Source organism: Homarus americanus, unplaced genomic scaffold (genome assembly GCF_018991925.1).
Source record: "Homarus americanus isolate GMGI-L3 unplaced genomic scaffold, GMGI_Hamer_2.0 scaffold18884, whole genome shotgun sequence".
NCBI classification, from domain to species: domain Eukaryota; kingdom Metazoa; phylum Arthropoda; class Malacostraca; order Decapoda; family Nephropidae; genus Homarus; species Homarus americanus.
Window position 1 is genome coordinate 52,501 of NW_024741393.1, and position 27,442 is coordinate 79,942.

General features: G+C 44.3%; 1 protein-coding gene across 7 annotated transcripts in view; it reads right to left on the reverse strand.

Annotated features, from left to right (window-relative positions):
• The window catches only part of LOC121875873 (rootletin-like), a 130,030-nt gene that overhangs the window by 51,040 nt on the left and 51,548 nt on the right, over window positions 1-27,442 (reverse strand). For 6 of the 7 annotated variants that reach the window (XM_042380588.1, XM_042380589.1, XM_042380591.1 and 3 more), the window contains 5 exons: window positions 27,008-27,118; window positions 26,038-26,133; window positions 24,277-24,476; window positions 22,631-22,796; window positions 21,695-21,703 (listed from right to left, as the gene is read on the reverse strand). In XM_042380588.1, coding sequence (XP_042236522.1) covers window positions 21,695-21,703; window positions 22,631-22,796; window positions 24,277-24,476; window positions 26,038-26,133; window positions 27,008-27,118 — 582 coding nt within the window. The remainder of the gene's footprint in view (window positions 1-21,694; window positions 21,704-22,630; window positions 22,797-24,276; window positions 24,477-26,037; window positions 26,134-27,007; window positions 27,119-27,442) is intronic. The other variant, XM_042380587.1, reaches the window with a different exon arrangement.

Here is a 27,442-nt window from a genome sequence, read left to right on the forward strand (position 1 = left end):
AACATATTTTTTTTTTCATTTCTAAACGCCTGAAGCCCAGGAGGGATCCAGGTAATACTAGGTACACTAATTACCCATGACTTACCTATCTTTCTTCAGGTGTACAAATCTCTCTCTCTTTCTCTCTCTCTCTCTCTCTCTCTCTCTCTCTCTCTCTCTCTCTCGTGAGGAAGAAAAGATGGAGGTCATCGGAGCACTTTACAGGTGGGGGGGAAGAAAGGGTTTGAAAGGACAGATTGGAGAGAGAAATTTGGTAATGAAAGGGAGAAGAAGAAAGAAGGGAGGAGGGAAGGGAGGGAATACATATTAGGAATGAGAGAAAAGAAAAGAATAAGGTAAGATGAAAATACAAGAGAGAGAGAGAGAGAGAGACCCAACACACGCGTCACCGTAACTCACTACACTTAAGCTAATTTTGTGGTGCAGTTTAGAGATTTCTTTTGTGGTTGTGACTTGTGGCCTTGAGGTAACCCAAATAGTTTTCTCTTCCCAGGTAGTGAGAGAGAGAGAGAGAGAGAGATAAAAGGAGGAAAAAGAAAAGGAGAATAGGACGGACACACACACACACACACACACACACACACACACACACACACACACACACACACACACACACACACACACACACACACACACACACACACACACACACGTCATCTGTACAAAACCCGTGCTGGACGCACCAGGTGGTCCCTAGACACAACAATGGCCTGTTCCCTCCCCTGCTGTCATTCAGAAACCAGAGTAGACTTTGGCATGACGCCTCCACACACACACACACACACACACACACACACACACACACACACACACACACACACACACACACACACCGCCCTGCCTGTAACTATCTACCATGTTTCTCCCATTTCCTCTTACCTTCTCCTCTCCTCCTTCTCGATTCCTTCTTTCTCCCCACACTTCCCACCTCACCTCCTCCCATCTCTTCTCTCACCCCTGAACCTGCTTTCACCTAATGAACCATCTTTATAGTTCGCTAAAACGACTAAGATTTAATTACAGTCCAACATCGAATAACATCATAATGGTTATTGCTGAATTGACTCCCACCACCACCACTACTACCACCCCCTTGAGACACCTTGTTGTTGTGGACGTGACAAGACAATAATGTTATACACCTGTCGACGACCTACACAGGTGAACACAGGTACAGGTGAACCATCCAAACACCAGTCATCACCATTAGTCCCTGTGTTATGGTGATGGCAGAGTTGAGATACACGTCACCAGCACAATCACCATTATGGGTGTGTGTTTTTTTTTATCCTCAAGAGGTAACGATGGTGATTTGATATGTCACTGGTTCACTCACTTCACCAGTCATGTCACCAATACTGTTCACTGTGTTGATACATTAAAATGGAGATATCTTAATTGTATTGCATCGATCATTACTGCGTGCACCCCCACCCCACCCCACCTCAATTTACCCCCACCTCCCTACACACCAACATCCGCCTCCTCCCTCCCCTTAAAAACATAACACTAACGCCCCAAACACCACCATCTGTGCGTCTGGTCGGGCTACAGTTCGTTCCCCAAAAAAATCTTTACTAATTAAATACAAACCTGATTGGAACACGCCAAGCAGGGAGTTGTAGGTCACACACACACACACACACACACACACACACACACACACACACACACACACACACACACACACACACACACACACACACCTGCATTAATAGGGTGTATTTACTCATCATAAGCCAGCATCAATCTTTGCCCCTTTTTTATCCAGTAATTATCACGTCAGACGTCCAACTACAGTAACCACCATTAATAGTGTCTTAACTAGAAAGGTAACTCTAGAATGTCGTAGTTACGTTGATGGGGATTGTTATTGGAGTGGTTTGGTAACGAGTGAGGTTGTATTGCATTGGTGGTGGTGGAGATGATGGTGGTGGAGATGATGGTAGTGATGATGGTGGTAGTGATGATGATGGTGGTGGTGGTGGTGGTGGTAGTGATGATGGTGGTAGTGATGATGATGGTAGTGGTGATGATGGGAGAGATGGTGGTGGTGGAGATGGTGGTGGTGGTGGTGGTGGAGATGGTGGTGATATTCCCCGCACGACTGATACATTACCCCCGGGTATTTAACCATAACCGAGATGTTGTTGCTCGAGTAGTGTTAGTCCTTGTGTACAGTATAGTCCTGGACACCATTCTGTTGATTAATTCTTTGTTTATACCGAGAACTGATCTGGAGAAAGGCTCGTGTGTGTGTGTGTGTGTGTAGAGAGAAAGAGAGCGAGAGTGTCCCGGGCAAGGTGAGGTCCTGGGCAGGTGAGGTCTCAGGTTACCTTTATTACCTGCAATTAACTAATGACCTCACTCCTCCGCCGTGTCACCTCCCATAATCATCACTCAACACACACACACACACACACACATACGCACACAGACATACAAAAGCATTCAAACAATTTTCTTGTAATATATTTGATAATAATTTGCTGTGCTAGACCTTACCTTACCTGACCTGCCCCTACAAAACCTCACCTTACCTAGCGATCCTGTAAATCCTCCACCACCACCCCCTCTTCCTCCAACAACACTTCCCCACCACCACCCCTCTTTCCTCCAACACCTCTTTCCCTCCACCACCACACTCTTCTCCACCACCTGCCCCCCTTCCTCCACCACCACCCTCTTCCTCCAACACCCCCTCTTCCTCCAACACTTCTCGCTACTACCCCTCTTTCCTCCAACACCCCCTCTTTCTCCAACACCTCTCCCCCTTCCTCTCCACCACCACCCCCTCTTCTCCAACACCTTCCTCCACTCACCACCTCTTTCTTCCAACACCCCTTTCTTTCCTCCAACACCTCTTCCACCACCACTCCCTCTTCCTCCACCACCACCCCTCTTCCTCCACCACCACCCCCTCTTCTCACTACCACACCTCTTCCTCCAAGGCCCCCCAACTCTTCCTTCCAACACTCTCTTCCTCCGTCCCCACCCCCTCTTCCTCCAACAACACCTCCCCCCTATTCTCCGCCCCCACCCCTGTCTTCCTCCTGCCCGTACACTGTCTTCCCCTGATCCCCTTCCACCGTGTTTTTATACATTCATTAACCGCCCTTCTCTCCTCTCCCTTCTCCTACACCTTCGCTTCCTCTCCTTGGCTACCCTTTCGTTCAATTCTTTATAGTACGTTTCTCTACCACCTACTCCTGTAGTAGTACCACCTCCTCCTGTAGTAGTACCACCTCCTCCTCCTGTAGTAGAACCCCCTCCTCCTCCTCCCCCTCCGGCAGTAGTAATACCTCCACCTCCTCCACCTGATTTCATATGATCGTGAATCTGTGAGTCCCTTAACTATATACCTTTACCCCTCCTGCTTCTCCTCTTCTTCCCGTTACCATCAGTAGTACCACCACCTTCCACTGAGCCCCTACAGCCACGTTTCTGTACGCTCTCCCCCTCCTCCCTCAGAATCATCATCATCAGGGGCAGCAGTACCTCCCCCTTGTGGTTATGTTGGCGGTAATTACACCAGGTCCCCCTCAGGTCCCCTTCTCTCAACCCAGAAATACTACGCCCCGCCCCGCTGCTGGTGCTGGTCCCGGGAGACGCAGTACATCATGGTATGTGACTGACGACGCCCTGCTTGCTCGCTCCTGAAGACGTTCTGACTATACGCTCCTGACGAAGCTCTACTGGGCCAGATTTATTTTTTCTTGTTTTCTTAATATCAGGAAACATGTTGCCGTGACCTACTGTAACACACACACACACACACACACACACACACACACACACACACACACACACACACACACACACACACAGGGCGCCGAAAGTACCAGCAAAATACTGTAATTAGTGGAAGATACGAGGCTATGACGCCACCAGGTGTTCCTCCCTACCTGTAGTAGTGCTTAGAACACACACACACACACACACACACACACACACACACACACACACACACACACACACACACACACACACACACACACACATACATCATCGTTCCCCTTATAACATTACTCTTCCTCACCTGTCGCTTCCACCTACAGTATTGTAACCTCGAGTGAGTTGGTTTCCTTTCTCTGTAGTTCCCACAACACTGACTCTGTAGGTTAGGTTAGTATGGAGGGAAGGGGGTGGCGAGGAGGAGGGAAGGAGGTGGTGAGGGAGGAGGGAAGGAGGTAGTGAGGGAGGAGGGGAAGGAGGTGGCGAGGGAGGAGGGGAAGGAGGTAGTGAGGGAGGAGGGGAAGGAGGTGGCGAGGGAGGAGGGGAAGGAGGTAGTGAGGGAGGAGGGGAAGGAGGTGGCGAGGGAGGAGGGGAAGGAGGTAGTGAGGGAGGAGGGGAAGGAGGTGGCGAGGGAGAGTCGGGACGTACCACACCCCACCCCCAGGAAGCAGTGCCCACACACTCGGGGAGGGGGGTGGTTAGATATTTATGGGGTTTGTGGGGAGGGAGGAGGGGAGGGGACGAGACAAGGGAGGGGTAGGGAAGGAGGAGAGGGGTTGAGGATGGGGGTATAAGGGAGCAACATTCACCCCTCCTCCCACATGTGACGTCACTGATCAGACATAATAATATCCCTTCTATTCCATAAAATGTTGTCTTAACGTAAACTAGTAGGTAAAGCATGTAGTAGTTTATCAGTTAATACTACTACTGCTACTGTTAATACTACTACTGCTACTAATATTCATCAAGACTTAATAGGAAGAAAGATAACTTCCCTCCCTCCACACCTGCCCTCTACACCTGCCCTCCATACCTGCCCTCTATCTGGATGGTAATTATCTGATCTGTTTAATTAATAAAGGTTTCCTGGACGCTGGAGTATGAACCTGATCCTTTAATTGGCGCCAGGTAGAGATCTGCCCGTCCAGCACCACAACGACCCCCCACCACGACCACCACCACGACACACGACCATCATCAATCACACTCCGACCACTGTCACCACACACACACACACACACACATACCTGTACACACACACAAACACACATGATGACTGCACCAGGGACATGAGCTGTGTGTGTGTTAATCTACCAAGAATGTTAATGAGTGCATAAACCTTAAGCAACACACACACACACACACACACACACACACACACACACACACACACACACACACACATTTTCTATATCTTCTTAACAACATTACCAACACTAATATGGGACTGCGAATATTGAGACCAAGATCGGGAATAGCATGACTCACTAGTATGTCAACAAGAAGCATAATATTCCTGCCTGTACGAGTGTTAGTAATAATTGTTCCTTCAGTCGTTGTTGTGATGGGCCAGACACAATGAATTGAGTGTTTACCCAGAGGGCCGCCATGTTGTGCAACCGAGCGCGAAAAAAACTGCGTTACGGAGGTTAAACATGAAATATACACGTCTTGCAGCTAACCCCGCTGACCTTACACACACACACACACACATACACAGATTATTCATACGCTTTCGTGTCCCAGGTTTCTAAATGTTTATACAGTGTGTGCTCTCTCTCTCTCTCTCTCTCTCTCTCTCTCTCTCTCTCTCTCTCTCTCTCTCTCTCTCTCTCTAGTCGGGTGCAGGTAATGACATCCCACAATCCCTCACTGATAATCCCTCAACACAAGAAACGACAAAGGAATATTTTACCTCGACAGACAAAAGCTCTCCCACCGAGATTAAAATTATAAAAAAAAAGATTAAAGTACGTTTGTGGAGGTGAAGGTACAGGTGAGGGGCTGAGGTGGTGAGGGTCACAACCTCCCCCCCCTCCCCCCCCACACAAGACTCTTTACAACAACACCGAGAGCTATATATATCAAGGTATGTATATATCGTTTAGCTTCAAGACGCTGGACAGGTACAGCTGGTAGCCCACATCTCCAGGTTAGGGGGATGGTGGCACTGTGACCACCAGACGAACAGCTAAACAACACCACGAGGGTAATAAACGAGGGGTGAGGGGAGGGGTGAGGGGTGAGGTAAGGGGACACGTGAGGTCAAGAAGACTCTCCTCAGTTGTAAAACACTGAAAGGAGATCCAGCCACAGAACCCCTCACCCCAGAGAGAGAGAGAGAGAGAGAGAGAGAGAGAGGACGGTAGAATGAAATAAAAAGATGAAGAGAAACAAAAGAAAGACAGTGAAAAAAGGAGAGAATGATATTGAGAAGGAAAAAACACGATATAACCAAGGTGCTCGGAGTGAGGGAGGGAGGGGGTGAAGACAGACCTCACGCAGTCACGGAACACAAGTTATAAACCAGCCTCCCCCCCTCTCTCTATATCTCTCTCCATCCATCCACTTAGCCTCTCTCTCTCTCTCTGGCTGAGGAGGAAAAGTTCTCTCAGTCAGTCAGTCAGTCAGTCAGTCAGTCAGTCAGTTAGGGAAGGTATTCACAGTGGTACAAAAGTATAAATAATATTTCAGCTCAGTCATTCAGTAAGATCAGTGGACCAGCAGGCGAGTTAGTGAAACGTGGGTGGTGATGTCCAGAGAGTTTTGTGGTGGTAGTGTGGGCCGCTGCACCCTCCCTCCCTGACCCACACCCTCCCTCCCTGACCCACACCCTTCCTCCCTGACCCACATCCTTCCTCCCTGACCGCTTGACGCACCACCCATCACGCCTTATAGTCAACCCTGACCTGGACTTTACCCCAAACCAAACCTAACCTAACCAAACCTAGCCACCCACAATGCCATCGTTATCAGCAGCTTACTGGTGATAACACAACACACGCTAGAGGTGGGGGGGATTTATCTCTCGCTTGGGGAGTATTCGAGAGAGAGAGAGAGAGAGAGAGAGAGAGAGAGAGAGAGAGAGAGAGAGAGAGAGAGAGAGAGAGAGAGAGAGAGAGAGAATACACACACACACACACACAAACACACCTAAGCCGTCCTTAATGGCGCTCGTAAGCCATCATTAAACAGGTTAATTGCCCCCACACAAAGAACCATAACACAACCCAGTTTAAGACGCCAGCACCATCATAATAACAATAACCTCTCGGCGCCATTATATCCAGTTTAAGTTACTGTACGTGCACCATTATAACCCTGGAATACGAGACCGTGTACACCATAATAACTGGGATGGCATATTGGCGCTAAAATGACTGACTGGCGAGACACACACACACACACACACACACACACACACACACACACACACACTAGTATCGTGAGAGCCAAGCGTGTTTACCCCAGTGAGTGAATTTCATGTTGTGACGCCCACCTTACCACGCTCCCACAGGTGTGCCAAACATTTCTCACCATTTACCAAGATTTACGTGTTTTTTTACAATGTTGTGACGTCATTAACCAGCTCTTACAGGTGTTATACTAACCAGTGTGTTACCTGTGGGAGGGAATTAATTATCTTGACACCGTTTGTTATTACACAGGTGATATAATTTGCTTCTAATTACCTGTACTATCGTGTTACCTGAGTTTATTAATACACACGTGATATAATAGACCTCGTTTACCTGTATAAATGATAGTTAAATACCATGATACTACCTTAATTACCCCCCCCCCCCTCTCATGCATAATAAAACACAGGTTTATCTTAAAGAATAAATTAAGTTATTGTTATTTATGTTATTTCTAAACGCTGTGCGGCCATTAGTTGCGACAGTCAGTCAGGTGTTATGAAACTGGTGGCGTGTGTGATATCAGTTATGTAACACTGACGGTACTAAGGTTAAAAACGGGTTAGATTCTGGTGTTATTTTTAAGGAATTTGATGATGATGATGATGATGATGATGATGGTGCTAACCCCCATCCTTAATTAGAAAGTGTCGCCCTCCCCTCCTCTCAACGCCCAATTAAGTGAGGACACATCTTAATGACTCAGGTAAACGAACACAAACACACACAAGATGACCATCCTACTTCCTCCCCTCCCCCTCCTACCCCTCACTCCATCCCTACCCCCCCCTCTACCCCCTCCTCCATCCTACCCCCCCCCTCCCCTCCTACCCCCCATATCAACAGTGGGGGTGAACGTGTGTATGTTTGAAATCCAGACTAAACAACCTGTAATATAATTATCCTCCTCCCTCTACCCCCCGTCCCCCCTCCTCCCCCCTCCCCCTCTGGGTTCACTTAGTGATTGTGTACTACATTACTTAACACCCAATACCACCACTTAACATTATCTAAGTTATGCAGATTATTTAACACTTATTGCAGTATAGCAACTTATTGACAAGATTATGTGTGTGGGGAAGAAAAGAGAGAGAGAGAGAGAGAGATCTTAGGGGCGCCACATTCACCAGCAGGTACAGGAAGAACATAGTGCAGCGCTGGACGACACGAACCCCTGTCCTCCACCATCACTATCACCACCACCACAATATCCTCACCACCACCACCACCACAATATCCTCACCATCATCACCACCACCACTTCACCATCACCACAAACCTTCACGTGTAGTCAACCTCAGGACCCAGCTAATCCCAGGAGCCAGATCTGAGTTGTCATGCTAAGACTGTGGGTCAAGTTGAGTCTGATCACATTAGGTTAGGTTAGGTTAGGTTAGGTTAGGTTAGGTTATGTTATGTAATGTTAGGTTATGTTATGTGTACGTTAGGTTATGTTATGTACGTTAGGTTATGTTATGTGCACGTTAGGTTATGTTATGTGTACGTTATGTTAGGTGAGGACCCTAGTAGTGGTGGTGTGTTTCCTGACCCCCGGCCGCCGCCATGCACCACACCACGCTGGATGCAACTCATAGATCGATACAAATAAACCCCCAAATTACCCTCCACGCCCACAGATCAAAGGCGGACGACGGGGAGAAGAAAACAGGAAGAAAAGAACAAAAAAGTATAAAAAAATGTAAAAAAAACGTAAATTAGTAAGAAAAAAAGGAAAACTGTGAAAAGTATTAAAAAACAATAAATGAGTTAAGAAAGTAAAGAGTAAATAATGCCTTTCAACATATTTATTAACCTGTACACAGTGACCTTAGCGGCGACCGGAGGGGGGGGGAAAAGAGGTCAACACACACACACACACACACACACACACACACACACACACACACACACACCACACACACACACACACACACACACACACACACACACACACACACACACACACACACACACTGTTCTTCAGATGGCAATTGATAATTTCAGTTTGAAGAAGGTGAGGAGAAATACGCCGCCCCGTCCCCCTCCCCCTAATGAGCAGGTAAACAAGGTAAACAACTGAGCGAAAAACAGACAAGACTACCTGAGGGCGCGGGCCGAGTCAGGTACCACCACCAGCACCACCAGCAGCAGTAGACGGTAGCGGCAACCTGAGTCAACTGGAGACAATAGCCACACGCATACACGCACCTGCCTCCCCTCACTACCTGTTTCCCTTCACTACCTACTCCCCTCACCTCACCTCACTACCTACTCCCCTCACCTCACCTCACTACCCACTCCCCTCACCTCACTACCCACTCCCCTCACCTCACCTCACTACCCACTCACCTCACCTCTCCTCACTACCCACTCTCCATCCTCAACGCACGTGGATAAAAAAAAAGTTCTTTCAGTACATCATATCGTTAATAACATTATTAGAACAAGACGAAGATGATGACCCAAAGAACAAAACAGCGTGGAACTGATTTAAGAGAGAGAGAGAGAGAGAGAGAGAGAGAGAGGGGGACGGTAGGTGGTTGTATTTCGTAAATTACACATCCAACCAACGCTTACATAACACACCCGGGAGGAGAGTATAATAACCTCTCCGGGGCTGCTGTCTTAACCGGAGGAGGAGGAGGAGGAGAAGCAGAAGGTAGAGGTGGAGGAGTAGCAGTATGCGGAAGTGGAGCAGAGGAGGAAGTGGAGGAGACGGAGGAGGAACAGAAGACGGAAGAGGAGGGGAAACTTGACCGTATAGGCGACGGGGTGCATCACGTGACCCGCCCCACGGACACAGTCAGCGGGCGGCACCACACGAGGTCCCCACACCAGGCCCGCCAGAGGGGAAACACTCGCCCACACCACAGTAGAGGGCTGGGGGCTGTGTTAAAGGTGCTGGGGGCTGTGCTGGGGGTTGTTTTATAAGGCAGGGGGCTTGTGTGTGTGTGTGTGTGTGAGAGAGAGAGAGAGAGAGAGAGAGAGAGAGAGAGAGAGAGAGAGAGAGTAGCGATTTGGGGAATAATTAAATAAAGAGGGGAGGTATGACAAATGAGGAGAGGGAGACAAGGAGAAATAAAGAGGGAGGAGAGACGTCACATAGAGGAGGGAAGGTGCTAAAGAGCAGGGAAGACGAAGGAGGGGGAGGAAGGGTGCTAAAAAGAGGGAGGGAAGGGGTGCTAAAAAGAGGGGAGGGAAGGGGCGCTAAAGAGTGGAAGAGGAGGTGGAGGAAAGGGCGCTAAAGAGGATGAAGAGGCGAGGAAAGGTGTGGTACAGAGGATGAAAAGAGAATGGAAGGAGGGCTAAAGAAGGAGGGAATGGGTGAAGGAAGGAGGGGAGGGTAGGGGCCTTACCTCAGAAAAGCAGTAAATATTAGTCATATAGGTTAAAAGGTTCAAGTACTGGTGAACCCTTCAGAGGTCAGTAGCTACCACACTGAAGGATTTTATTGTGGTTAACGTTAGACGATTTTATTCAGCTGTTCTTTAATGACTTAAGGTGGAAAAATATTTATACCGTATCCCCTACTCCATCGTGACGTCACCAGAGATGCCCCGCCCACGTACTCCCTAGCCTCCATAATACCGTAATTAAAATAAAATCTAGTGCTTGCTTCAGTATATAATTACAGCTCGTATTTTTTGGCAATTTAATACGACAATAAATCTGTATAGTTTCTAAATATCATGTAATTTAGAAATTAACTAGGACGAAATTTAATGGTGTATTAACCCTCTTACGCGCCCCCTCTGTCAGCCGTGAAAACACTGACCCTCGCCTCTAGAGTACAGCCTTATATAGTCCCCCTCCCACCCTCCTCCCTCTGGGGTTGCCGAACGTCTAATTTTTGATAATTTATATTCCATGAAAGAGTAATGAATGAAGAGACAGAAGCAACGAAGGAAGTGAAGGAAGCGGTGAAGGAAATGAGAGCAGTAGCGGCTGTGTCTGTTACAGTACTGGTAATATATGACCGGTGGTGTAACGGGGGACGGCCTGGCCTAGGAGGGAGGGAGGAAGGGAGGGAAGGAAGGAAGGAAGGAAAATGAAAAGATGAAGGAAGAAAACGGATAACAACACATCAAACTAAACCAGGAACCATAACAAAACACACAACAACAACGACGACGATAAGAGAGAGAGAGAGAGAGAGAGAGAGAGAGAGAGAGAGAGAGAGAGAGAGAGAGAGAGAGAGAGAGAGAGAGAGAGAGAGAGAGAGAGAGAGAGAGAGAGAGAGAGAGAGACTACTGCTGTGAGGGAACGTGACTCTGCTGGCCGGTACCTGTGGGGTAATGGTGGTGAGGAAGACCCATACAGCGGTGGTGGTCTCAGGCACCTCCTCCCCACCTCCCTCTCCCCACCCCACCCCATGACAGGCCCCACACTATTGCTCGCCATCAACCATAAGTTCCTACCATTTGGAGTTGATCTCAAGACCTTTATTTATTACTTTCTTTTCAACAAAGTCTGGAATTATTTACATAACATCACCCGAATAACACCATCCTCTGTGTGTGTGTAAATTCTCATACTGTTTCATTGCCTTCTGGGAATATTAGCTGTAAGGAGTAGGAGGAGCGTGAGGAGGAAAGTGAGGAGGAGGTGAGGAGGAGTAGGAGTGAGCGTGAGGAGTGAGCGTGAGGAGTGAGTGTGAGGAGTGAGCGTGAGGAGTGAGTGTGAGGAGTGAGCGTGAGGAGTGAGTGAGGGTCGCGTGAGTCAGCCTATAACTGACGTCCTCCTCACCCTTCAGTACACCCTGGGCAGCTATACCTTCTACACCTCCCCTCACCCTACACCCCTCCCCTCACCCTACACCTCAGGGAACTGTAGAGGAGTGAGCAGTGTGGAGGAGGAGGTAGGGAGTGTGTTGGAGAAGGAGGAGGTGTGTTGGAGGAGGAGGAGGTGTGTTGGAGGAGGAGGAGGTGTGTTGGAGGAGGTGTGTTGGAGAAGGAGGAGGTGTGTTGGTGTACCTGGTAGTCCTCCAGCACAGGTCACCCTCCAACCCTTTCCAGTTGTCAAGAGGGGAGTATCTGCCCTGCCCTCCCTCTCATCACCGTGTCTCCCCTCACACCCACGGTCTTATCCTCACCTCCCCTCACACCCTCACACCCTCACCTCCACCTCGTTCTCACCTCCCCTCACACCTCCCCTCACTCCACCATTACCCTCATTTTTTATATTTCTAAATCGCTCAACTCTCACGCATCTTCCCTCACCTCTCCCCTCACCTCTCCCCTCATCTTACCCCCACCACCCCCTTCCTTCCTATCCCCTCTACATCCACTCCACGTACTTCTTCCCTCTTTATCGTGTTCACTTCCTCCACTCTACCTGCTACATTACCTCACTCCAAAGGCTACTGCTTCCCTACTGTCAGGCGTCAGAAGGTGAGGGGAAGGTGAGGAAGGGGGGAAGGAGGGGGAGGGGAAGGAGGAAGTGAGGGAAGGGGAGGAAGGAGGGAGTTGGCATCAGTGTTGTAACTCGACGAGACTGTAGTGGTAGTGGTGGTGGTAGATGTGGTGATAGTATGGTGTGGTGATGGTGGTGGTTATAGTGATGGTTGTGGCAGAGGAGATATACACGTTACCCCCCCATACAAAACCGCTGTGCGTAGCAGAGGAACACTCACGCACCCCACCAAACACTGACACAGAGTGGTAGTGATGGGGAGGTTGGATGAGGGGTGATGGGAGGTTGATGAGGGTGATGGTGTTGGTGATGGTGATGGAGGAGGAAGATGGTGAGAAGGAGGGTGATGGAAGAGGGTGGAGGAGGAGGAGGGTGTTGGAGGAGGAGGGTGGAGGAGAAGGAGGATGGTGGAGGAGGAGGGTGGAGGTGGAGGAAGACACTAGTGACCTATAATTACCACTGATACCCCCTGTGTGTTTAGCGCAGTCCACCACCATCACCCTCCTCCTCCAACACGATTACACCCCACCCCCACTACCACCATCCCCACTACCACCACCCCTACCCCTACCACTAACCTTCTTGCCTAACACCCGCAATAAACTCTGATCCTTCACTTAAATCCAACTAAATCTTGTTTCATCTCCTCGAAAAGAGAGCGAGCGAGAGAGAGAGAGAGAGAGAGAGAGAGAGAGAGAGAGAGAGAGAGAGAGCGTGGATGAAGGCAGTAAGCGTGAGAGGACCCAGTCGCGCGTGGGTCATGACTCCCTAGCCTACACCACCACCACCACACTAACCTTCTCTACCCACGTATCCCTCCCTCCCTCGTCATCTCTCCCTCCCTCGTCATCATCACAAACTGAGAGATAACCAGTTCACCGACTTGTACTGTACCTGCTGGCGTTGACCTGAAGGAGAGACACTTAACTACCTGGTGCCCCGTCAGATAGGTAGTGGAGTCGACCTAGGGATGGAAAAAGACTGACTGACTGACTGACTTGACTGACTCCCTCAATCCCTTCCTCCCTCGCTTGGCCTGATTGTGTGCGTGATTGTTAATAATTGTGGGGCAGATTATCACCGTATGGGGATTATTAACTAACACACACACACACACACACACACACACACACACACACACACACACACACACACACACATACATAAATCTGCAACCACCCGCCCTCAGATGGTCGACTAGGGGCAGGCACGGATCTACCAAAGGGCCATCATATTACTTGTGCTAGAGTTACCTTACGTCTCTCACACACACACACACCTGCTGGCGGGATTGGACACATTGATCCCTTCATCCACCTGCGGGGTCATGGGCATAGATGGATATTATTCCATCTTGGTGGTGGCAGCAGAAGGGGCCAGGTGGTGGTGGCAGGATGGGCCAGGTGGTGGTGGCATGAGGGGCCAGGTGGTGGCAGGAGGTCAATAAGCGGCCGGCCAGCACCACACACTCGCATGTCCGGGCATCATATCTTCATCATGATTACAGACGCACCCGAGCCTCTGCTGCAGCTCTCTCTACCTATCTCTCTCTCTACCTATCCCTCTCTACCTATTTCTCTCTCTACCTATCTCTCTCTCTACCTATTTCTCTCTCTACCTATTTCTCTACCTATCCCTCTCTACCTATTTCTCTACCCATTTCTCTCTCTACCCATTTCTCTCTCTACCTATCATTCTCTCCCTATTGCTCTCTCCCTCTTTACCTATCTCTCTATCTCCCTCTCTCTCTCTCAGTATCGATCACTGTCTAATTTTCTGTGTACCAGCCCACACCCCACCTCACCCACACCCATTACATCACATGACAACTGATCACAACAATAATTACAACACCGGTCCACGAGGTCGTAACTCTCTACAACCACGACACAACACCCTCCTTACTGAGACCGTGTTGTGATGTAACCGCACACCAAGTTTGGTTTCAATTTACTGTTGCGTGTTCCAGTTATCGCGTTGACAAATTCTTACACGGACGCACCGAGGAAAATGTTTTAACTTTATCTGTACGTTTAACTTAGTGTCCCACCCACATCAACTAGGTGCAAAATATGGTCAGACGGATGGAGACGGATGAACATTATGCATGGACGGATGCACTGATGGGAAAACATGCATTCCTATATGTCTGAGTTACCGTAGAGACAACGACCTGATGCAAGCACACACATCAGGTAAAGAAACACAACAACAGAAAACAGGTGATTGACCCCCTCAGTCCCTTATTAGTAATGCAGTCACGTGACCCTGAGAAGTAGGTCAAAGTCACTGCAGCCTCGTCCTTAAGGTTAGGTTGGGTCAGGTCCTGTTGGGTTGGGTACGACAGTTTGGATGGACTCTACCAAATATTAACACATACAGTAATTCATAAGGATAGATGGGGCGGGGTGGGGCAGGGTAGGTGGTGGGGACGGGGGTAGGTGGTGGGGACGGGGGTAGGTGGTGGGGACGGGGGTACATAGGGGTTAGGAGGTTCGATTAGTAGATTTTCTCGGTAAACGGACATTTATCTTGTGTAAGTTCCCGTCACATGGTATTGAGTGAACCTCTGATCTGGTGGTGGTAGCAGGAACATGATGGATAATTTATGGCCGTTAATCCCTAATAATCCACCTCCCCTCCCCTTAGGTGATTGTATTGGTGTGCTGGCTGGATTGAGGACAACACGATCAAGGATTACAGGTTCGATGACAAGTACACCGGGAGATATATTCGTCGAAGATATGCCTCTGTTTTGTTTATCGAGGACAGGTTCGTCGAAAACTGTTCACGCGGAAAATGTTCATCGCGTCACGATCACCGAAAATATTCAACGATCGAGAGAGAGAAGTAAGACGCCTCTATGCACAACACCTTAAGATAGTCACATGTCAGAAAGGAGACAGGGCATGTATGTATGTCTGTCTGTATAACTCAACCCCTACAGGTCACCAAGAGGCAGCACCCCCAGCACACAATATACAGTAAAGCCTCTGAGGTGAAACATAAACATCGACTTTTCACAGAAACACAAGGTGGGAGTGTGTCCTCGAGGGGCCACACACACCCCTGATGATGATGATGATGACGACTATGAACTTAATGATGATTTTTACCGAGACTGTCTAGCACTACACAGACACCCACATACAGATACATACATATTTAATAGTGGTGGTAGTAATGGTCGTGGTAATGAAGGCGGAAACAGGCTTAATACCATCCATCCCCTACCGGAAATGCCTGCACCTACCTATCACAACACACACACACACACACACACATTAGAGTGCGTCAGGAGTCACGCAACCCGCCGTGTTACTGTCACCATCACCTCCAGTCATTTACATTGAGTCATTATCAATCTTTTAATTTGAATAGCAATAGAGAGAGAGAGAGAGAGAGAGCGAGAGCGAGAGAGCGAGAGAAGGAGAGCGAGAGAGAGTGAGAGCGAGAGAGAGCGAGAGAGCGAGAGAGAGAGAGAGAGAGAGAGAGAGAGAGAGAGAGAGAGAGAGAGAGAGAGAGAGAGAGAGAGAGAGAGAGAGAGAGAGAGAGAGAGAGAGAGAGAGAGAGAGAGAGAGAGAGAGAGAGAGAGAGAGAGAGAGAGAGAGAGAGAGCACACCCCTCCCTCCTCCACCTCCCAAAACACGCATACAGCCACATACCGGACACACAAACATCACGTTCCAATTCCCCTCACCCCCAACCTCTCACTCTCCTCCCATCCCACTCAAAAATCGTCTCCTACCCTCAATTTTATCTACCTGGTGTAGATTTCCCTCTTCTTACCCTCACCCCACTCACAAATTCCCCTCACTTCCCTTTCATCATCCTCTCATGTGCCACGGTGTCCCCTCAGGGCCCTCCCTCACCCCTCTCCCCTTGTCTTTCCTCTCATCCTCCCCCCTCTTCCCTTCAATCACTTCCCTCTCCCCTTGCACCTCCTCCTCTCCCTCCCCTTCACTCACCACCTCCTCCTCATCCTCCCTCCCTTCCCTTAACCCACCTCCCTTCCCTTAACCCACCTCCCTTTCCTTAACCCACCTCCCTTTCCTTCACCCACCTCCCCCTCTACCATTAACCAATACGACACCCACACATTAGCCTCACACTAGTCACACAACATTAAAGACAGACTGGACTGGGACCTGATAATCTTGTACGTACGTCATTGTCTTATCTACGTATTAGTACTTCCTGCACGCATACCACTACTGCTACTACATGTAATAATAAAGGAAACGATAATAATAATAACAAATATATATATACAGAATATACTTTTTATATAATCTTCAATATATTACGTATCTAGAAAAATCTGTCAATTCCACTCATATTCCTGGATACATCATCTTAATCACTAACATACGATCAGTGTCAGTCAGTACCCCTCACATGCACACACCAGACTGACTCTTTCTCTCTCTCTTCACCTATAATAATCTACCAACCAAACAAATTACACCAATCTGTCTCAGCTACTTATACTAACGAAAAGTCTCTCTACATTATCACTAATATATAATCAATGTCAATCAGTTAGCAACACACTCACGCATGGGGGCGTCTGTCTGTCTGACTGTCTGTGTTCTCTATAATCAGTAAACATACAGTGTACATCAACGTGTCCAAGAGAATAATGATATGGCATCCCCTGGCCAGCTGGACCCATGCTAAGAGAGGAAGGAAGGCCGGAAGGAACAAAAGAAAGGAAGGAAGGAAGGAAGGAAGGAAGGAAGGAAGGAAGGAAGGAAGGAAGGAAGGAAGGAAGGAAGGAAGGAAGGAAGGAAGGAAGGAAGGAAGGAAGGAAGGAAGGAAGGAAGGAAGGAAGGAAGGAAGGAAGGAAGGGAAGGAAGGAAGGAAGGAAGGAAGGAAGGAAGGAAGGAAGGAAGGAAGGAAGGAAGGAAGGAAGGAAGGAAGGAAGGAAGGAAGGAAGGAAGGAAGGAAGGAAGGAAGGAAGGAAGGAAGGAAGGAAGGAAGGAAGGAAGGAAGGAAGGAAGGAAGGAAGGAAGGAAGAAGAAGGAAGGAAGGAAGGAAGGAAGGAAGGAAGGAAGGAAGGAAGGAAGGAAGGAAGGAAGGAAAGTAATCCAGTAATTATGTCTGAGGCCGTCTATCATATACCCTCCCAAGATTTTGTTGTACCCCCTCACCGCAGAGCTACACGTCACCTCCTAAACGCTATTACCTCATTAATCAATTTAAAGAAAAGAAAAGAAAAGAAAAGAAAGAAAGAAAAAAGAATATATAACCAACAGCAGCAGAGATCACAAATAATAACAAAAATAGTAACGATAATTAGGAGGGGTTTTTTTAAGAGACATAAATATGACAGGAATTTATCGTTGGAACCGTGGACCCAGAGTACGGTACAAGGGAGGGGTGGTGGCTGCTACCTCCTACTCTTATTCTTCTCCCTCCTCTTATTTTTCTTCTTCCTCTTCTTATTCTTCTTCCTCCTCCTCCTCCTCCTCCTCTTCTTATTATTCTTCCTCCTCCTCTTCTTATTTTTCTTCCTCCTCCTCTTCTTATTCCTCTCCCTCCTCCTCTTATTTTTCCTCCTCCTCTTCCTCTTCCCTTTTCCACCTCCTCTTCTCCCTCCCAGCAGCTCCAGGTGATACACGCATCTGGGTCATCACGATATCCCCCGATCAAGACCCCCATAGCCCCATGAAATCAATCACATCCTTTTCTCAGAGGTGGGGGCACGTCTACATCATGACACCTACAGCCAATACACCACCCTTCCATCTTGACAAATCACTCCTCCACCCACAATCCCCACACAATGTCCTCCCATTTAGAGCTCTGGCGCAGGTGAGGTGAAGTAGTTATCGAGAGCCTCTGTCAACCATAACTTTGGTCACAAGAGAATTACTGTACGAAGAATTAAGGAATAAATTCACCAACATATTTTACCCTAACAATACATTATAAACATTTTAAAAACTGTTTATTCTGGCATCTTCTTTTATATATTTCCGTCTCTCGTCTCCCTCTCATTCACAGTCTCAAATGCACAATCGAGAGTATGCATAGCCTAAGTGATGCAGGTGTTAAGAGGATTATGAAAAAATGAAAACTGGTTCTCCGAAAATATAGGACTATGTCGGGAAAATGAAGCAAGAATGGTGAAGAAAGATGATTGAGGATGTAAGTGAAAAGGCCGCCAACATCAAAGTAAGTTCAGTGTTCCTTGTATTCCGGTTTTTGCACACATGGAAACAGACTAAGGAATCCTTACCCACTGTTAAGAGGTTAATTAATGTTAAAACAGGTCGAAACAACTTATAATATCATGTTTTTAAAGAGAAGTAGGCAAACATTTCCTTGTAATCTTGTTAATTCAATCCACATCTCAGGTTACACATTTCATACAGTAACTAATTGTAATCTATGTTGGCTTTACTTATTAAACAAACGTAACTTAACCTTAATTCAATATAACTTACTAAATTGAACCTAACTCCTCATAAACAAAGAAAACTAAATCAAATGACACTAAGTTTACCTAATTTAATGCACCTGAACTAAAAGTGACCCAACTTGACCAAGGTTAAACCACTTAATTAAATCTCTATTGGGCTGGTACCTGTGATTCTCAACCAACGCGTAAGACAACTGATGTATAATGGCAGGCATATGATTAACCTTTCTGCCTCGGTAAATGCAAATCCTTCTTACCGTCAATCCTTGTAGAATCACCCAGACGACCACCGCCCCACAGGACAAGCTCTCTCCTGCTCGTGTCTACAGTTGTCTTACTTCTCTCACCCTATTAACCCCTCCCCCCCCTTTCTTTAGCTCCTTCACTATGGGACGCCACTTTTAACATTCTATTTGGATAATGCCAGATGATTTTATTCGACAGAGAGCCGACCCCATACACAAGTGGTTAAAGTTTCCCAAGCCATTGATCCACCCCCAACCAAACGAAGGAACAAAATTAAGTTACCAGACATATATATATGATCATCACAGCTCTGCCATTTCCCCAACACACTGACATCCAAAATAACAAGAGATAATTACATATTAAATACATATCAGTGGGATATTTCTGATACACATATATTACTCACCTTAGTGTGTTATCTGCGAGGACTATATGTGTAATTATACTCAATGTACTAAACCAATGTATGTCTTAAAACACATAAAAAAAATACATATGGTAGAGTATTGTATATGACAAATCACTTACCTGTAGCACAAATACTCTTAAAAAAAACACATTATATTTCATAGATAAAGTTAACAATATTAAAGAAGAGTATCCAGTCACATGTGGTAATCTTTTCAAAGGGTGACAAAAAAACTTTGCAATGATGACTGAAATGCAAACACTACACACTCATTCTAAAAGCAATTCTAGATCTGCTTTACACATTAAACTTCTGTTATAAAACAATATGATCTAATACCTGTTACACTGCCTTCTGGTGTGAAAGACTGAAATACTGTATCAATTACCTAGAGCAGATCACATGATGACTAGTCCGCCAGCTTTGTACCTTACCTAACCCAACCTAACATAATGCTAACCTAAATCACACTAACTCAAATAAAATCTAAGTTAAACCAACATAATCTAACCCAACCTAAACCAGGAGTGTTATGGTGTTTAATCTTCAGGTGAAATAAGCTAGGTGGGGGGAGGGTCTTCATGTGATCCCTAACCAATGCACAAGAAACAAAATATAAACTATTCATAGACTACTTCCATAAAGCCAGACATCATCTGAATATATCACGTGAAATGACCAACACAAAACTTTTAATAATTACAGAAAATTAACAATTAGATTTTTGAAACACCAGACAATCACATTCTTAATCTGCTCTTATAATATTAAATCCGAGTTAAATCTGAGCTAAGGAACCGTGGGAACAATTATCAGTCAAGACAGACGAATAAACTCCCATGCAAACTAAAAGGCTGCATGCACGGTCCTCTCACACATGCAACACCCACTGGAAATATTCAATCAATCTCGAGAGACTTTACGGAATTATACGTTATCTCTGTCTGTTCACTTCCCGGCGACTCACAAACATTAGTAATCTTTCTTATATATGATGAAGCTCCTATCTCCTAGTACTGAAAGACGGCCTACTATACTATCTTCTATTTGTGTAATGCTATATATACAGGGTGTTAGAAAAGTCCCTGTCCACCTATAATAATTAACAATACAATAATTGTTCCTTGTTGTAACTACATTGTTTTTTATCTTTATCTACTTACAGTAAATATTGTAAATGGTCACTGTAAAATGTTGGAAGTAGAAACCATTCCCAATATTTACCGTAGGTAGAACAAGGTGATGAGCAATGTAGGTATAACCCGGGTGTTGGCAAGAAAGCCTTTTTTACTTTATGGTGCCAGTAAAATACACTCTGATACCTAAAGAGCGTGTCAGTCCAACATTTGGCAAGACTCCTAGTTTTCCTTGTACACAGTTGAATATATTGGAATCTTACCCAAGTTAATTTTTCCTGTTTTACTTCACCATTGCTGCCTAATCTACATAATGTATATTCAATCAAACTATTGTATCTTTTCTTGTGTAATCCTTGGAAGTGCACTAGAGCTCTAACAAACACACGACACAGGTCACTACAAGGTCGTTATATTCCATGCCAGGGTTATCAAAAAGAACTGAAGTACCAGGAGGAATAAGTGTAACTGTAGGGTGCTCCGTCGGTCTTCCCAGAGCACCAACGACAGTCACAACAGAGCGTGTCGAATTCACCTCCACATTAGATATATCTGAACCCACGCCTCCCCATCTATTCTCTCTGAATGAGAATCAAAGGCACCAATTCATTTTATAACCATCAGTGAGAATTTTAAGGAAAACAATGTCTCATTTTCACATTATAATGAAAACCCTGATACTTCATTTTCTATAATCTAAAAACTAAGGCGACGTTTGAGATAAAATTCGTTCACTACGGACCAGACTCATAACAACACTGCACAAGTTAACTTTAAGCATTCATGTGAAAGTGCCACAATATTATGACTAAATAAAGTATGACTGACAAAGTGCCACTGTATTGTTTAAGTAAAGCACTAGACAACATACATCTAATAAAGCTAGGTAAAGGTGATAGTTTACCTGAGCTATCTGTAGTGAGGCCATGTAAGAAGGATGCAGTGAGGTGAGTTTTACACACAATAATGGTGGTCAATAATTTACTTTTTGCAAAACCCATAACACCTTCAAAAGCAATATATCCAGTACAATCTTGTGCTTGATATATTTAAATTCTAAAAATCTTGACTGAATAAATTACAAACATGAATTTGAAGTATAAATTGAAATATCTTTGGTGTTAAACTTTGTGGCAATATTTAATCTTTCATCTGTTAACACAAGGCCTTTTCTCTTCTTGAACTCATGCTTACATCACTCCATACTCAGAGGCATGAAAAATACAATTTCTTAGTCACAGAAAACTATACAACACAGATACATATAATAAGATGGATCAAAACTCCTTAATCAACTCAAGTTTTAAATATTAACTCACATCTCTCTATTTTACTGTTTAAAGAAATTAGGAAATCTTACGAGAAATACAGTCCATTGGCTCCACAAAACACTAAATGCATAAAAAAAAAAAAATTAAATACAGAAATGAAAAACACAATAAGAGCCAAGTTCATAGTTTAAATATTTACTTCATGAGGCTTAACTGATTCCCAAGGTTTTCATAATCATTCTTTACAATTTCATGAAACACATCCTGTAAATATGTAAGGAATGCACTACTGTACACATATGCCAATAAGTACTGTACACTAATATTTACAGAGAAACACCAAGTAAACCGACTCAGGTTATGAGGTGAACAATAACAGGTCAACCTACTGTGTGTAGATATACTTCAACTAAACCAAAAAATGTTAAACAATTCTCTACAAAAATAAAGATAAATATAAAACTCTGGTAAATTCATCAATACAAAAGAAGAAATATTGAAAAAAAATCAGCAACACAAAGCTTCAAAATATTACTGAGTTTACATAAGCGACGACAGCACACACTTACTTGAGACTCTATCACCCACTGCTCCTCTTTAGCCTTGACTTCATCCGTCAAGCGCTTGAGAGCTAACTGTGACTTGTCTCTTTCATCTGTTATCGCTCCAACAGTTGACTCCAATTTGGCAAGTTGTTCCTGTAAGCTGGCCACCTGATTCCCAAAGGATTCACACCTATAAGAAAGATACAAAAAATAACCAAATAAACTTTTGAAATAAAAGAGATAGAAAGACACCATTATGTGAATGCAATTGTGAGTTAATATATAAAACTGCCACAAAACGTAAAAAATAAAAACAGAATTGCATAAAGACAATAAAGCTCAACAACAATGCTTCGTAATGTTACAACAGTAATAACTACAGAGAGATTATAACTCCAGAAATAAAAGAATGACGTTCTCAGTCCTTGGGGCAGGGGAGCCAAAAATGTGTTAACCCTCGTTGTTTATATAAGTGACAAATGAAGGTCTATAATAATGTAAGATACAATAAAATTTCTATTAAGGAAAACTTTTAAGAATCATAATGCAGAAAAACATTAAATCTATTACCAACAAAATTATAATTATCTACAACAGAGGAGACTAATGGATGCCTTTAAACCAAGTTGACTGTAATTGAAATAAAATAAGACAACTGTTTAGGAAAAATTACTGTATTCAGCAAAAGAATCTATCCTTCACACACAGGAACACGGATACATCAACTACAAATTACTTCTTGCACACAAAATCCCTCCCCTTACACAATACTGTTAGTAAATCGTCCACCCATTTCATCTATATTACCTCACTACCCTAGGAAGTTCCCCTCTGAAAGGGTTACCACAAGAAAAAAAAAACCCACTCCCGGTTGCCTTAGAATAAAACATATCCTCAGCCCTCTTTATTCCCTTCACTCCCCTCCATGGTTCAGTAAAATAACACAATGTGGTAAATTAATAAGCATGAATACACACCACCACCCACCCTCTCCCTCCCAGTCTATTTTAGAATCCTGTATTTTTGTACCTGCTAAAAATGATAAACAAATGATCCTGGACTTTTTTTTTCTATACTCTATTATAATTTGTTCTCAATCTATCACTTAACTTGGGGCCTATCTGTCTTCACCTTTCACACCTGTTAATTGAGGGCATTAACTTCAGTCCCCAGTCTTTCATTATAAAATCCACAGTTAAGTTATAAATGACTTGACCATTTCCTGTTGATATTTATTACAATGTCAATAAACCCGTGTAAACCTGCTGTGCAGTATGACAGTTCTCACCCGACCAACCAAGACTGAAACAATGCTTCAGATTCCTCGTCTGGTGTTGGCCTCGAGAACAAGTGAAGCTTTAGTCCACTGGGATGAAGCCTTTAGATTGGTTTATACGTCATCCTGAATCGCTCTGTTATAAATGAGACCTGATTTTTCTCCCTGCCTAGACACACAACCAAACAAGTACAGTTCCATTACAGGTCCGATGAATTTCAAAATGAACACCAAGACTCCTGTCGTCTTGGCAGGGTTGTAAAAAATCATTAGTCCGTTGTGTCATATTGTTTAATAGATACTGTAATCGTAAAGATACTTTTTGGAGCGAGTGTACATTTTCTGCAGACACCAGAAGGCAAATACTATGTTAAACTAGATACCATGGTCTTACCTTCCTTGTTCATCTTCTAGCTTGACCAGTGCAGTTTCTAAGTCAAAAGTGTGCTGGGCCTCAGATGCTCTCAACCTTTCCTCAGCCGTGGTGAGTGCAAGGTTGAGAGATTCTATCTCGCGCTCTGTGTTTTCTCGTAGCCTAGAGGTGTCGGCAGCTCTACCCTCAAACTCCCGGCAGCGTCCACGATACTCGCGTACCTGAGGACGACGCTCGAGATTACTTGTGGAAAAAGGTTCATATCATCAAATTCTTCTGAACATAATATTTTCCTAACCAAAGAGAAAAACCATTAATATTAAGAATAATATAGTTGGTTCTAGGACAATTCATCTCCAGACAATCCTTCACCAGTTTAGTTTAAACTTAACCTAACCATGGCTTCATCACCTCCATAACAAAGACATTATAATCTAATTTTAATAAATACAACACAAAATTCAATAAACCACCGACAAATTCTACGGTGACGATATGTCCGCCCAACGATACTATTACACGTCAAATTACAGGGGGTATATATAATAAAGAATTTAAAATAGGTGTGTGACTGCAAGTAATCACAGCGGTCTCCTAATACCCCTTCATTAACCTTGACCCATTATCCCTTGTGATCTTGTATTGACTTTGATAACCGATTGGCTCTGATTACCAGGGATGTCAACTGAAGAGCTCCAATACACGCAAAGGCTTTAAATGGAGAAGGTTCAGTGTAACCCAATTTCATTATTTTTAAAAGAATCATTATAAACATCATCTAAATACATAGAATGTCTAAAATACAGTATATTCTCAGGTCTTGTATCTGTCTAAAACAAACTGAATGGTTCACTTAGTTTCAAATACAGAAACATCAATGGGTAACTCTTTAATCTCTCTCTACATAAAGACTTTACAAACCTAGGTGACAAGTGGGTAAACATTTGCATCAGAAAATCCTCTATTAAAACTTTCCTCACATATTCTGGAGTTTACTTCTACGAGCAGATTAATCTACTCCTATAATCCTACCCCTAAGTGGCCTGGGGGTCTGCAGCCGAGGGAGTGTGATTGGTTGAAGATGCAGATATAAAATGACAGATAATCACAAAAAGACAAAAGGAACAATCACATAACCTTCTCAAGCCCTGGAATTATCATATGGCATCTTTTGTTATGTTTGTGAACTTTTGCTAAACACTCGAACACACAAACTTCCTCATCTACACACACACAATAGCCACCTCAAGGCAAATGTGGATTCACTCCAACAAATGCATTCCTGAGGATGTTTTCCCCCATGTTTGGTAAGGAATGCCAGCCAATGCCAGTTTATACTCATGGCTAGGTTGTGAGTGGACAGCACACATATGTTACAGCAGTGAGTGTACATCAACAAGGACTATGTCAGAGGCTGCTCCTGATTCAAGCCAACAAGCATTTTTGCAGAAAGGGGCTTCAGAGGGTGAGTGTGAAATATCTTCTATCAATCAGTCTTGGTTTATTTTGATGTACTTAAGTCTCATAAGATTATCCTTAAGTCATCATGTGAAATAAACTGATGCAAGATATCTATACCATATTGGCTGAAGGCTTCACCAATACTGCATTACTATATTCTCTTTGCTCGCCGATGAGTACGGCAAATACGACAACACTTTCTATCCAAACAGATACACCAATTAACTTTTCCACTGCTTAACATGACAAGGAAAATAATGATAATAATAACAAAAATAATAAAAATAACAATAACAACAAAACAACTACACACTACAATACCTTGTTAGCCAGCCGGTCTATGAGGGTTGTCTGCTTACGGTGAACCTCGTGGAAATACTCCAGTCTCTTCTGATACTCCTGCCACTCGTCCGCAACCTGTCACCACAAAACATCATTATAGCATAAACTCATAATCCTTAAATTCAGTACCAGTATATATATATATATATATAAATTTTCTCACATTCCTTTCTCATCATTCCAAAATTTCACCCTTGTACTAAAATTACATTCTTGTTAATTGTTTGTTTCTTTTAATCATTACTGCAAAAAAAAAAGACAAATTATAACACTTTTCATATTAAGATGAAACATGAAGATTCTATAAAACCTTCTCCAACACCCGGGTACGATGGATGTGAGAATGGGCAGAACGGAGGCTTGTTCACCTCGGAATGGTTTCAGATTCTTCGTTCAGTTTTCAGATTGCACAGTGCTTATAGGTTGAGAAGTTTTTGGTGAGCGTACAGCTGGGGGGGATATTAGTCCTTAATGTGGGAGGTTCATGATGTCTTCCATGACCATATCCAGAGTATGAGAATGTACTGTACTATATACTTGAATTTCCAAACAACATAAACTAACAAAACCTAATCTAAACTACCTTGGAATCCTTACGCTCGGTTAGGTTCTGTTAGGTTAGATTAAGTTAGGTTACACTAAGTTAGGTTAAATTAAGTTAGGTTAGGATAGATATGATAAATTTTAATAAGATAAAAGTATGTTAGATTGTTAGGTTAAATTATCTAAGTTTGGGGGGCAAGATAAAGTTAAATCAGATTGTTAGATTAAATAATTAGATGTTAGATTAAAGTATGTTAGGTTTGATTAACTTAGGTTAGGTTAGAGTAAGTTAGCTTAAGCTAGATTAAGGAGGTTAATCTTGAAACGAAATAAGCGTGGAGGACTAATCTTCAGATGAACCTAAAATATAAAGGTGTACACAGTAAGTGCGTGGGGCCAGACTCACATGGTCGGACAGGGCATTGTAACGTACAGAGACTGTGTCACGCTCAGTTCGTGAGGCGACCAACATGTCTTCCAGGCGCCTTACTTCTGTCTCCAGATACCTCGTCTCCTCCTGCCGATATTTAAAGTCACACTTAATAACACTCTACACCAATGATGAAAATAATATTAAATAGTAGTAGTAGTAGCTGAGTAGTAGCAGTAGTAGGTAGCAGTAGCTGAGTAGTAGTAGAGGCTGAGTAAAGTAGTTATAATAAAAACAAAAACAACAATAATAAAAATAAAAATAATAATAACAATAATAATAATAATAATCAGTAAAATCACCATACAAGTTTACAATTGGTTTGACATATATATATAGACCATCCAGGTACAGTATTTAGTTCAGCAGACAGACAGACACACACACGAGAGAGAGAGAATTTCTGTACGG